Genomic DNA, 12,061 nt, shown 5'->3' with positions numbered 1-12,061 from the left:
TGAGTGACTAACAGTGAGTTGGCGTTTGATTTTTACTTCTTCACTGCTGATCTTGCATAACTGCAACACTTATCTTCAGTGGCTGTTGTGTGGGTGAAGATTTTAAAAGCAGCTCTGAATGGATGACTTTTACACACCTTTTCCTCATGCAAGTAGTTTTGTAGCTTTGTACAAGAAACGTAGAATGTGGGGGTGTCATCTCACACTCTTAAGTCAACAAAAGTCCTTGACAATTGGCTAAATAAACTCAGTGGAAAACATATAATGCTGTAATGACACTAGAGTTTTGACAGTGATCCACTTCCTTTAATTTACAATTACATGCTCCTAATTTGTTTTGAGAGCTCTGATCAAAAGTGTACATATATTCATCATGGGGATGGAGGTCATATAAACTTGGGGCTTGTAATGATTTATTTCAACGGTTCTTTATAAGTAATGAAGCAGCATACGATTTCTGAGAATATGTAAAGCACAGGTTCAAAACATTGTTGACTTTCGCTAAAATCCACAATCAAAACATACAGGTTAAAACACATATACTTCTCCACCAGTATTTGAGTAAACATTTCCAAGCAAGTTGCAGCTAAACATCAAGTTTTTAGAAGCCATCTCCATGCTATGAGATTTTTTTTTTTTTACACCAATCCATTTATGTCTACGATGAGTAAACTGACCAGAAATATATATATTTCAGAATTTAGTTTTCTTTTTTTTTACTGTAATTAGCAATAACCGATGGAATTTTCAGAACAGTTTAGCGAACGTTTGTATTTTAGTGGACATATTGGTAGCCTAAATGCATATATTTTCTGCTATCTGCTGAATATTTTATAACAAAACCCATAAAATGAAAAAAGATTCTTTTTCCTCATAAAGACGCATCTCCATTTTTACTCCAGGGCAGATGAATAACACACCCCACTGTGACGCAGGAGCTATGAGTTGTAACCTGCTCTGCTCTCTGCTATGTGCTGCTTATCAGGCATTTCATTTCTAAAAGCTTCCCAGGAAACATCTGTTTTGAGCGGCTGCTGCTGCTCACTCCATGTTTTAATTACATCTGCTGCTGTTTCCTGATTCTTCTTCTTCTTCTCCTCAGAGGAGGTTTTATAAAATCCCTGCACAGGTAAATAAATCTCTATCTGAATCTCTTTGCCCCATACTACTGTCAAGCTCATTTGAATCCTGTTGCCGTTTGTTTTTCTGCAGATAATGAAGCTGCGGATTTGTGTCGTTTTGTGCTTGATTTTTTTGGCTCTCCTGAGACTCCTCTCCGTCCCCTGGCTCTGCAGCCTATTAGCATGGCTGGGAGTCCTTGTGTTCTGGATGGGATCTTGGGGGAACATTTATATTGCTATATGCACCATCAAGAGAGACCTAATGTATGCAAGTATTTGCTGTGCATGTTTCTGTCAGACGTTTTACTCCTGTTCCTCCTGTTTACAACTTTTCGTCACTCCATCAATTTTCCTTCTGATCAACAGGTGCTTGGGTGCTATTGTGAAAGTAAAACTTGCCATGTACAGAAATCTACGAAATAAAAGAACCATTCCTGCCTTGTTTGCTCAAAAGGTACAGCAGCATCCAGACAAACATGCCTTGATTTTTGAGGCCACAGGAGAGGTCAGAATATATTACCAATATATTAGTGCAAAATCAATCAATCTACGGAAATGAACCTTATTTACTTTTCCATATTTGGTTCCTCCAGGTCTGGAGTTTTAAAGAACTGCAAGAGCGATGCAACGCTGTGGCTCACTGGGCACTGTCCCAGGGCTGGGCTGAGGGGGATGTAGTGGCTTTATACATGGAAAATCATCCATTAGTGGTTGCTCTGTGGTTGGGGCTGGCTATGGTAGGTGTAGAGGCTGCATTCATCAACTACAACCTTCGACAACAACCCCTGCTGCACTGTGTTGGTGTGTCTGGAGCTCGGGCCATGGTGTTTGGAGCAGAGATGACTAAAGGTGGGAACGAAGCATGATGCTTGGCATGTAGCTGATGTGAAGATATTTAAAATCACTATATAAAAAGACAAATCTTTTTCCTCACTGTCTGACGCTGAAGCAGACTAAATATCTTCTGTTTTAGATCAGGTAGTATTACTACAGTTACGTCTCTTTGCTAAAAATGATTTGATTATTTTTTCTCATTGATTTTTTTATTACTTTTTTCAGAGTCAGAAGGTTACATACACCAAGATTGTTCTGAACAATCAGGAAAACCCAGAGAATGACTTTACGACTTTATAACTTCTGATAGGTTAATTCACAACTTTTGAGTTAAATGGAGGCACACCTGTGGATTATTTCAAGGCAACACCTCAAACACACGTCTTTATGTTTGACCTCATGGAAACATTTGAAAGAAATCAAGATCTTAGGAATACAATTGTGAACCATCAAGTCTTATTTATCCATGGGTATACAGGTCCTTCTCAAAATATTAGCATATTGTGATAAAGTTCATTATTTTCCATAATGTCATGATGAAAATTTAACATTCATATATTTTAGATTCATTGCACACTAACTGAAATATTTCAGGTCTTTTATTGTCTTAATACGGATGATTTTGGCATACAGCTCATGAAAACCCAAAATTCCTATCTCACAAAATTAGCATATTTCAGCCGACCAATAAAAGAAAAGTGTTTTTAATACAAAAAACGTCAACCTTCAAATAATCATGTACAGTTATGCACTCAATACTTGGTCGGGAATCCTTTGGCAGAAATGACTGCTTCAATGCGGCGTGGCATGGAGGCAATCAGCCTGTGGCACTGCTGAGGTCTTATGGAGGCCCAGGATGCTTCGATAGCGGCCTTTAGCTCATCCAGAGTGTTGGGTCTTGAGTCTCTCAACGTTCTCTTCACAATATCCCACAGATTCTCTATGGGGTTCAGGTCAGGAGAGTTGGCAGGCCAATTGAGCACAGTGATACCATGGTCAGTAAACCATTTACCAGTGGTTTTGGCACTGTGAGCAGGTGCCAGGTCGTGCTGAAAAATGAAATCTTCATCTCCATAAAGCTTTTCAGCAGATGGAAGCATGAAGTGCTCCAAAATCTCCTGATAGCTAGCTGCATTGACCCTGCCCTTGATAAAACACAGTGGACCAACACCAGCAGCTGACACGGCACCCCAGACCATCACTGACTGTGGGTACTTGACACTGGACTTCTGGCATTTTGGCATTTCCTTCTCCCCAGTCTTCCTCCAGACTCTGGCACCTTGATTTCCAAATGACATGCAGAATTTGCTTTCATCCGAAAAAAGTACTTTGGACCACTGAGCAACAGTCCAGTGCTGCTTCTCTGTAGCCCAGGTCAGGCGCTTCTGCCGCTGTTTCTGGTTCAAAAGTGGCTTGACCTGGGGAATGCGGCACCTGTAGCCCATTTCCTGCACACGCCTGTGCACGGTGGCTCTGGATGTTTCTACTCCAGACTCAGTCCACTGCTTCCGCAGGTCCCCCAAGGTCTGGAATCGGCCCTTCTCCACAATCTTCCTCAGGGTCCGGTCACCTCTTCTTGTTGTGCAGCGTTTTCTGCCACACTTTTTCCTTCCCACAGACTTCCCACCGAGGTGCCTTGATACAGCACTCTGGGAACAGCCTATTCGTTCAGAAATTTCTTTCTGTGTCTTACCCTCTTGCTTGAGGGTGTCAATAGTGGCCTTCTGGACAGCAGTCAGGTCGGCAGTCTTACCCATGATTGGGGTTTTGAGTGATGAACCAGGCTGGGAGTTTTAAAGGCCTCAGGAATCTTTTGCAGGTGTTTAGAGTTAACTCGTTGATTCAGATGATTAGGTTCATAGCTCGTTTAGAGACCCTTTTAATGATATGCTAATATCTTGTGAGATAGGAATTTTGGGTTTTCATGAGCTGTATGCCAAAATCATCCGTATTAAGACAATAAAAGACCTGAAATATTTCAGTTAGTGTGCAATGAATCTAAAATATATGAATGTTAAATTTTCATCATGACATTATGGAAAATAATGAACTTTATCACAATATGCTAATATTTTGAGAAGGACCTGTAATTTCCAGAAGCCTAAAGGTCCCAAGGTCATTTGTTCAAATAATCAGAGGCAAGTTTAAACACCATGGGCATGTCCTTTGATCAAACGGTTCACTAAGAAGACTTGTTCTGTCTCCCAGAGATAAGTGTGTTTTGTTGCAAAATAGGCAAATCAAACTTTAAACAAAAGAAAAAGACTATGTTATGACACTGGCTGAAGCTGGTCAGTGAAACGAGTCCGGTACCAATAGGGGTGAAAGGTCAATTACTCCAAAAGCATTATAAAAAGCTAGCTTGCAACTTGCAGATGCACTCGGGGACAAATACCTTAATTTTTTGGAGACATGACCTTTGGTCAGCTGAAATTAAAATGGAAGTGTTTGGCAATCATTGCATTTGGAAAAAATGTGGAACCAATCCAACTGTGAAGCACGGTGGCAGCAGGATCATGTTGTGTGGGTGTTTTGCAGCAGAAGGGACTGAGGCACTTTAAAAAACAGATGTGTCATGAGGAAAGATTATTTGGTGGAAATCCTGAAGCAAGATTTCAAGGCATAATCAGGAAGTTGAAGCTTGGGTGTAAATGGGTTTTCCAAATACACATTGATCCTAAGCATCCCACCAAATTAGTTACAAAGTGCCAAAAAGACAGGAATGTTGTGTTTTGAAGGGCCCATCCCAAAGCCCTGTTCGCCCTGAACAGAGCTGAAAAGATGCATGTAAGGTGGCCTAAACCTTCACTCAGTTATTAAATCCTGTCAAGAGGACTGGGCCAAAAATACTAGCAAACTATTGTGAGAAAGAGATGCAACATTTGACCTAGTCAATCAGTTTAAAAGGCAATCGTAGCGAATACTAACGAAATGTAAGTTTACTTCTTTATTTGAAAAAAGTTTATAAAATATCTAAACATTCTCTTAGTCATTCTTTCAGTAGCTGTTTTGGTAACCCAACTAAGCTAAAATAGAAAAGGCTTAGTCTGATTAAGTGTCAGACAGTAAGAAAAAAAGGTTTTGTATATGTATTCAGAGTGTATCTAAATATCACTTTCAGCATTGTTTGAGGATAGAAGATTAATGTTGGGATACTCTGAATAACAGGTGAATATTAATAAATTAGAATATAATTTAAAAGTTTAAAAACTTATTTATCTAATTTAATTCTAAAAAGTGTAATTTCATCACAAAGTAATAAATCTCAAGGGTTTCCCCTTTAAATGTTGATTAGCTTTAAGGTGTAATTATCAAAAGTAACAGAAGCAAATAACTGATATATCACTCTGTTTTTAATCTACCTAAATCATACATTAGTTTAATGTTTTGAATTGTATTATTAAAATAAATTAACTATTCAATGGTATTCTCACTTTCTGAGATGCACCTATATAATAATTATTGATTGACTGCAGAAAATCTAATCAGAAATACAAGATATATAAGTTTTTGCAACAAATCAACTAAGAGTGTCTCCTTCTCTGTATTCTTATGCACACCTCACACTGTTCTTCTTTCAGCGGTGTCAGAAGTGGTAGGATCTTTGCAGCCTGGCATGGTTTTGTTCTGCACTGGTGATGAAGAGAATAAGGAGGAGCTCTGCAGCTTCCAAGCTCAGAGTTTTGAAGCCCTGCTGACCCGTTCTCCCACACACCCACCTAATTACAAGCTGAAGAAAGACATTAATGGTAACATTCTGCAACATATACCGTGCCAATGTATCAATGGGTAGCTGCAAAGTTATTATATTACATACACTCTGCAATCTCTCTTACAGTCTTATGAGATTTAACCCATTTTCACAGCATGTGCTTGCACCAAACTGATGCAAACATCACTCTCTATCTGTCATGCAGTTCTGTAACTGTGATTTTTAATCCATTAACCACTTTAAATGTCGCTCACAAACCTGTTCGATTTATCACTCTTGAGCATTTCTAATTTAACCTCCCAAATAATCAGTCCTGTCTTGGTTATAGTATCACATTCCTGTGCTACTCTTCAAGTCTTTGCTTGCTCAGCCTGTCAAGGAGAAACAAGAAACATGTTCTGGGATGATGGAGGAATCTGGGTCCATGCCATACAAGTGGAGCCCTGTTGAAGCTGAGAAAAGACACCGAAGGCAGTAAAAGCTTTTTAACATCAATGTCTTTCTCCTTGCTTTAATTGCAGACAGACTTTTCTACATTTATACCTCTGGTACAACCGGAATGCCAAAGGCAGCTATTGTGGTGCACAGCCGGTGAGTTTATTTCATTGAACTCGATGAATTACAACAAAATGTAATGTTATTACCGTGGCTCAAAAAAAGCCGAATACATTTATTAAACTGCTAAATTTAAATACAGCTATTGGTTTTTACTTGTTTGTTATTTGTGTTCTCTGGTACTTTTCAACTAAAAACCTATAAAATATGTTATATGTAACAGCAGTTGTGAAATGTATTTATTCTAGTTACTTTCAAATTCATTTTTTTTTTCTTTACCAGAAAATAACTGTCAGGTTTTCACTGATGACATAAAAATATAGAAGATAGCATAAATGCTTTACAGCAGTTTGGAGTAGAGCATTTTACAAAAACCAGTGTGCGATCATTTTCATATTCTGGATATAAATAAATTGCTTAATAACCATATAGATAATGAATTTTGCAACAACACACCTGTAGTGGCTAAAACCTAGAAATATTACACTTAATCTTTTGTTTTTATCCCACAAACAGTACATTGAAAAATTATTTTAAAAACATCTAAAAAGCATATTAAAAGTACAAAATCTTGGAATGGTCATGCTTTCAGCTGTTGAATACTGTCTTTATCCTCACACAACAAGCTAAAACAGGTTTACCCATTTCTCAGGATAGAACTTTCCGTATTGTGTACACTGCCTTGCAAATGTGCTCCTACCCAGTGAACATTTTGTGACGTAAAACCACAGACTTCAATGTATTCCCTTCAGATGAATGTCAGAACTGTGAACTAAAAAGAAACTGATACATGGTTTTCAATTACCTTCACCTTTAAGCAAACGGAGTCCACCAGTGTGTAATTCAATCCCAGTTCATCATCTGATAGTTTTAAAAGTGCAGCACAGCTTCAAATTTACCAAGACGTGACTATCCACCTAAACTGAGAGGCCGCAGCATTAATCAGGGAAACAGTCAAGAGACCAATGGTAACTCTGGGGGAGCTGCAGAGTTCCACAGCTTAGGTGCAAAAATGTTAGACGGTTGTGTACTGAACAAAGATATCCTTCATGGGAGTGGGGCAAGAAGAAAGTAGCTGCTGTAAAAAAATCTGCAAGATTTCCCATTTCCAGTTTGCCACAAGCCATGTAGAATACAAACTGAATAAGAAGAAGGAGGTCTCTGGTCAGATGACACCAAGATAAAAAATTTTGGCAAAAAACTTTGGTTGTAGAAAAACTAACACTACACATCACGCTGAAAACACTTATGTTAAAACACGGTGGTGGTGGCATTATGCTTGTGGCAATGCAGCAACCAAAGTCCTATTAAAACGCATTGAAGTTTGCTGTTGTAACTTGACTAAATGTGAAAAGCTTAAGGGCCTATGAGTGTCCTGACTTACTCATATGTACTCTAATTGACAAATGGTGATAATTTCTGTCCCACCTTATTCCACCTTTTTGGCAGTTATTTCCGCATCGCTGCCTTCGGTTTTCACTCCTTTGGCTTGCGTCCCGACGACATTGTCTACAACTGCCTTCCTCTCTATCACTCTGCAGGTAGGCCCTCACACCCTTTGGAAATATTTGCAACAAACCTGCATTCTTTGTACAGTCTTTTCTTTCTATTATACCTACAAATACCATGCCATGAAAAGGTATTTCCCCCCTTTCAGATATCTTATTTCAGAATCTACCTAAAGCATCTTAGGCATCTCTCAAAAGATAAAACAAAAAAAAGAAGTGTCCTTTTTGAAAATAATAATTCATCCTATTAATTCTTCATTTATATTTATAATTACCATCTATTAGGAAATGGGATGTTGACAATTATTTTTACCCTCTCATTCATCAAAGGAAGAATCTTTACTGGCATTACAGCATTTTTCCTCTGGTCTATTAATGATTAATCTTTTACGATGAGCTCCGACTGGCTCCGACGATGAGCTTTGACTAATATTAGAATGTATTTGATGATTTGAAACATTTAAGTGCGAAAAAAAAAGCAAAAACAGATGAAAGCTGGACGAGGGAAAATAGTTTTTCATAACAGTGCAGTAGCAAGGACTCTCTTAGTTTGGGGTCTTTCTTTGTTTACTATATGTATTGTTGTTTATGTTTACAGGCACCATCATGGGTGTGGGACAATGTTTGCTCTTTGGCTTGACAGTTGTAATAAGGAGGAGGTTCTCAGCCAGTCGCTTCTGGGACGACTGTGTCAAACACAACTGCTCTGTGAGTACATACTGTTCCTACAAGCCCGATGCTGGATGAGTGATTTTTTTAAGCACTTCTGTATCACCCAAGTCTGCTGTGTAATTGTGCCCATTTGTGTGTAAAAACCCAGGTAATCCAGTATATTGGTGAGATCTGTCGGTACCTGCTGGCTCAGCCTGTCTGCCCATCTGAAGCTCATCATCGGGTCAGAGTTGCCATTGGTAACGGCCTTCGTCCTTCCGTGTGGGAAGAGTTTGTCCGGAGATTCAGGATCCAAAGAGTTGGCGAGTTCTATGGTGCAACCGAATGCAACTGCAGTCTGATCAACATAGATGGAAAGGTGGGCTTTTATGCAGGTGCTGGAAAAATCCTTGATAAGCTCAAGGAATTAAAATGTATCTCACCTTTTCAGGTGGGAGCGTGTGGATTCAGTAGCCGGATCCTGCCCAACCTTTACCCCATCAGACTGGTCAAGGTGAAGGAGGATAAGAAAGAGCTGCTCAGGGATTCACAGGGACTCTGCATACCTTGTCTGCCTGGTAACACCACTCACACACACACATATACACACACCCATGCACCCTCACACACAAAGATATACTCACAAAAAGGAATTAAACAGGTTTCCAATGCTTACATTTCTCTCCGCCTCTGCAGGGGAGCCGGGTATGTTAGTGGGACGCATCAGCGACACGGATCCACTCAGGCGGTTTGACGGCTACGCTGATCAGGACTTGACCAATCAGAAAATTGCTCACAATGTGTTCCAGATGGGAGACTCTGCTTATGTCTCAGGCAAGTGTTTTTCTGTCTATCTCTCAGTCTCTGAATAATAATGATGTCACATCTGGGCTCTGATTTCCAGCTTGGCTGTTTTCAAACAAAGGCTCTTAGTGTAAGAAAGCAGGAGAACACGCTGGAGTAACATTTATGGAGGTGTAATGTGATTATAAAAATAAATAAGGGTAATTTGTCAGTGTTCACTAATTTCTGTCCAGCTAAAGATCAGACAGGCTTCAGTGAGAGGCCAAGTCATGTTTAATATCTTTTCCAATGGTATCTTTTTTTTCTTAAAGAAAACTTTAAGACACACACACACAAAAATAAAAACATACAGTTTAGATCCAGGAGAAAACATATACAATGCCAGCCGCACCACCGGGAAAGATCAATAGTGCAATAGAGGAAAAAACATCTTTTATTGGTGTAACATAATCTGTCACTAAAAAATTTAGAACAATCCAACCTTTAATTTGAGTACATTTATTCTTTTGGGAATAATTCAATGTTAAGAAATAGTTTTTTTCATCAAAATCACAGGTACTGTGTGTACTTTCTACACAACCTCTTCTGCTGATAGGACAGTGCTTAATCTTCTCCACTTACAAGAAGAGTGACCTTTGACCTTTCCTCTTTATACAGTCTCTTTAGATGAATGATGTTCAAACTTTTTGCCACATTGCCAAAATCTTCAAACTTTTATAATTAAAAACAACACAATAATCTTAATGGGATTGTATTCTCTTCCTGTGCAACAATATACTAAATAAGCTCTAATGAAATCCACAATATAGTTAGATTTTTCTAGACAAGGAATCTGTAAATCATTAAAACGTCAAAAAGTCTTGTGTTATTGCCTTTTTTAAAAAAAAGGAATATATTATTTAAAAAATCTTTTATTGATTGTTTTCTATTTCTCAGTCTAGAAAAAGATTTTTCTCTCAGTTACAAAAATTACTGAATGTTTGTGATTCTGTTTGCTAAAAACCGCAAACAATGTGGTCATCCTTGAATTGGGCCACTCTATGGACACCCCTACTTTTTGGTTTGTGTAGAGTCCTGGGTCCCCTCTGATGCTTTTGAGTTCACCTTACAGTTTTTCTATTGGATTTAGGTCTTGAGACTCTGATGTCCATGGAAGAAGGTTTATTTAATGTCTGGTGATTTTGGATCATTATTGTGTATAAGTATCCTATGATGGCCCATTTGCCATGTACTCTAACAAGGTTCTCAAGGTGTTAGGAAGACAGAAGAGACTCACAGCATCACAGATCCTCCCATGTACTTACCAGTGGGCATGATGTGCTTTTCCAGGACAGAAAATGCCTTTTTCTTGCATCCCTCTCAAATAATCATTAGATAACATCTAATGGTTGTTGTGGAAACTTGGTAAACCCAAGACCAACTTTAAGCTGCAGTTCTCTAACGGTGAGCTCTGTGTGTTATAACTCCCCTTATTAATCTCATCAGCTGTTTATGAAACAACATTTGCCTTATTTGAAAGGCATGTTCTCTTGCTTTTCCCATTTTGAAGAGCAGCTAAGAGAAATGGGGCTCAGTGTCACATCATATTTATCGTCCAGGCAAAAAGGCAAGAAAGCAAGATATTGTTTCATTATTTCATAGTAAGGGTTGAATGTGCTGGAGACTTGTATTAAAAACAATTGTTTGCTCACACTGGATAATAATAAAGCAATAAATCTACTGAAATCAAATGGTCAATTTTTCTAAAGAATTTGTAGCTACAATCAAAGATGTATTTATTTAAATGCTTTTGACACGTTTGTATAGGAGGCATCAAAACAATGTGGAGGGCTCTGTATTTCTGGTTATTGCAGAACAACAATAATCTCTGTTTTCTCCTTTAAGTATTATATTCCTGATTGCTTTTAACATTTTTGTGCTTTTTGGCCATCAGGTGACGTGCTGGTGATGGATGAATATGGCTACATGTATTTCAGGGACCGTGGCGGGGACACGTTTCGCTGGAGAGGGGAAAATGTTTCCACCACAGAGCTGGAGGGAGTCCTCAGTGGGTTGCTGGGACACACTGATGTAGCCGTTTATGGAGTGTCTGTTCCAGGTACGGATGAGCAAATAAGAGCAATAAAGAAAAAGTTAACACACATACAAATTAACCCAGATCTGAACACTAGCGAGCCTCTTTATGTTTGTGCAGGCGTGGAGGGCAAAGCTGGCATGGCAGCCATCGCTCACACAGGAGGCAGTTTGGACCTCGATGAGTTTCTAAGTGTTGTCCAAAAAGCCCTTCCAAACTACGCACGACCCATCTTCTTGCGACTCATGCCATCTGTGGACACTACAGGTGAGGCTAATTCAAGGACTAAAACAAGTTTCAAAAAAGCTGAGAGAAAAACAACTTATTTTTCATTTTCTCTTTTAGGTACATTTAAAATTCAAAAGACACGTCTGCAGAAGGAAGGGTTCAAGCCACAAGACACAAGGGAAGAGATCTATTTTCTGAACAGCCATGCTGGACGTTATGAGGCTGTTACTGATAAACTCTTTAAAGCTATCATGGAGGGTGAAGTTTCTCTTTGAAACAAAAGCACACCTATGACATATAGTCAGCTTTCTATTTTATTTTTATAAACTCTAACTCTGGGGCACAGCACTGGTGACGTACGGGGTTAAGCGTGCGACCCACATAGAGGCCTTAGTCCTTGACGCAGGCTGTCACAGGTTTGCGTCCTGGCCTGCCTAAGTTTACTGCATCCCCTTCCCCCTCTCTCTCCACACTATTTCCTGTGTACTTACTGTTGAAAATGTGAAAACATAAGGGCCTCTAGAAACTCTTTCTCACTCTAATATGGAAACAAATACTACATTGTTGTTTTTAC

The 12,061-nt window shown here is 39.0% G+C and overlaps 1 protein-coding gene across 2 annotated transcripts; it reads left to right on the top strand.

The window, feature by feature from the left end:
* Positions 1-970: 970 nt before the first annotated feature.
* LOC124868894 (long-chain fatty acid transport protein 1-like) lies at positions 971-11,775 on the top strand. 2 transcript variants are annotated; one of them, XM_047366531.1, is made up of 14 exons: positions 971-1,129; positions 1,213-1,385; positions 1,488-1,626; positions 1,715-1,970; positions 5,537-5,704; positions 6,189-6,258; positions 7,672-7,763; positions 8,329-8,438; positions 8,551-8,760; positions 8,833-8,959; positions 9,078-9,215; positions 11,119-11,283; positions 11,380-11,526; positions 11,605-11,775. In XM_047366531.1, exons 2-14 carry the CDS (start codon positions 1,216-1,218, stop codon positions 11,760-11,762), a joined length of 1,950 nt encoding a protein of 649 aa, XP_047222487.1. In that variant the 5' UTR covers positions 971-1,129; positions 1,213-1,215; the 3' UTR covers positions 11,763-11,775. The 2 variants fall into 2 exon arrangements, with proteins under 2 accessions (XP_047222487.1, XP_047222488.1); XM_047366532.1 differs by having other exon boundaries at positions 974-1,129; positions 1,488-1,575.
* Positions 11,776-12,061: the final 286 nt, after the last annotated feature.

Source organism: Girardinichthys multiradiatus, chromosome 5, assembly GCF_021462225.1.
Source record: "Girardinichthys multiradiatus isolate DD_20200921_A chromosome 5, DD_fGirMul_XY1, whole genome shotgun sequence".
NCBI lineage: Eukaryota > Metazoa > Chordata > Actinopteri > Cyprinodontiformes > Goodeidae > Girardinichthys > Girardinichthys multiradiatus.
Note: the sequence above shows the minus strand (reverse complement) of the source record. Positions and strands in the feature narration are given on the sequence as shown.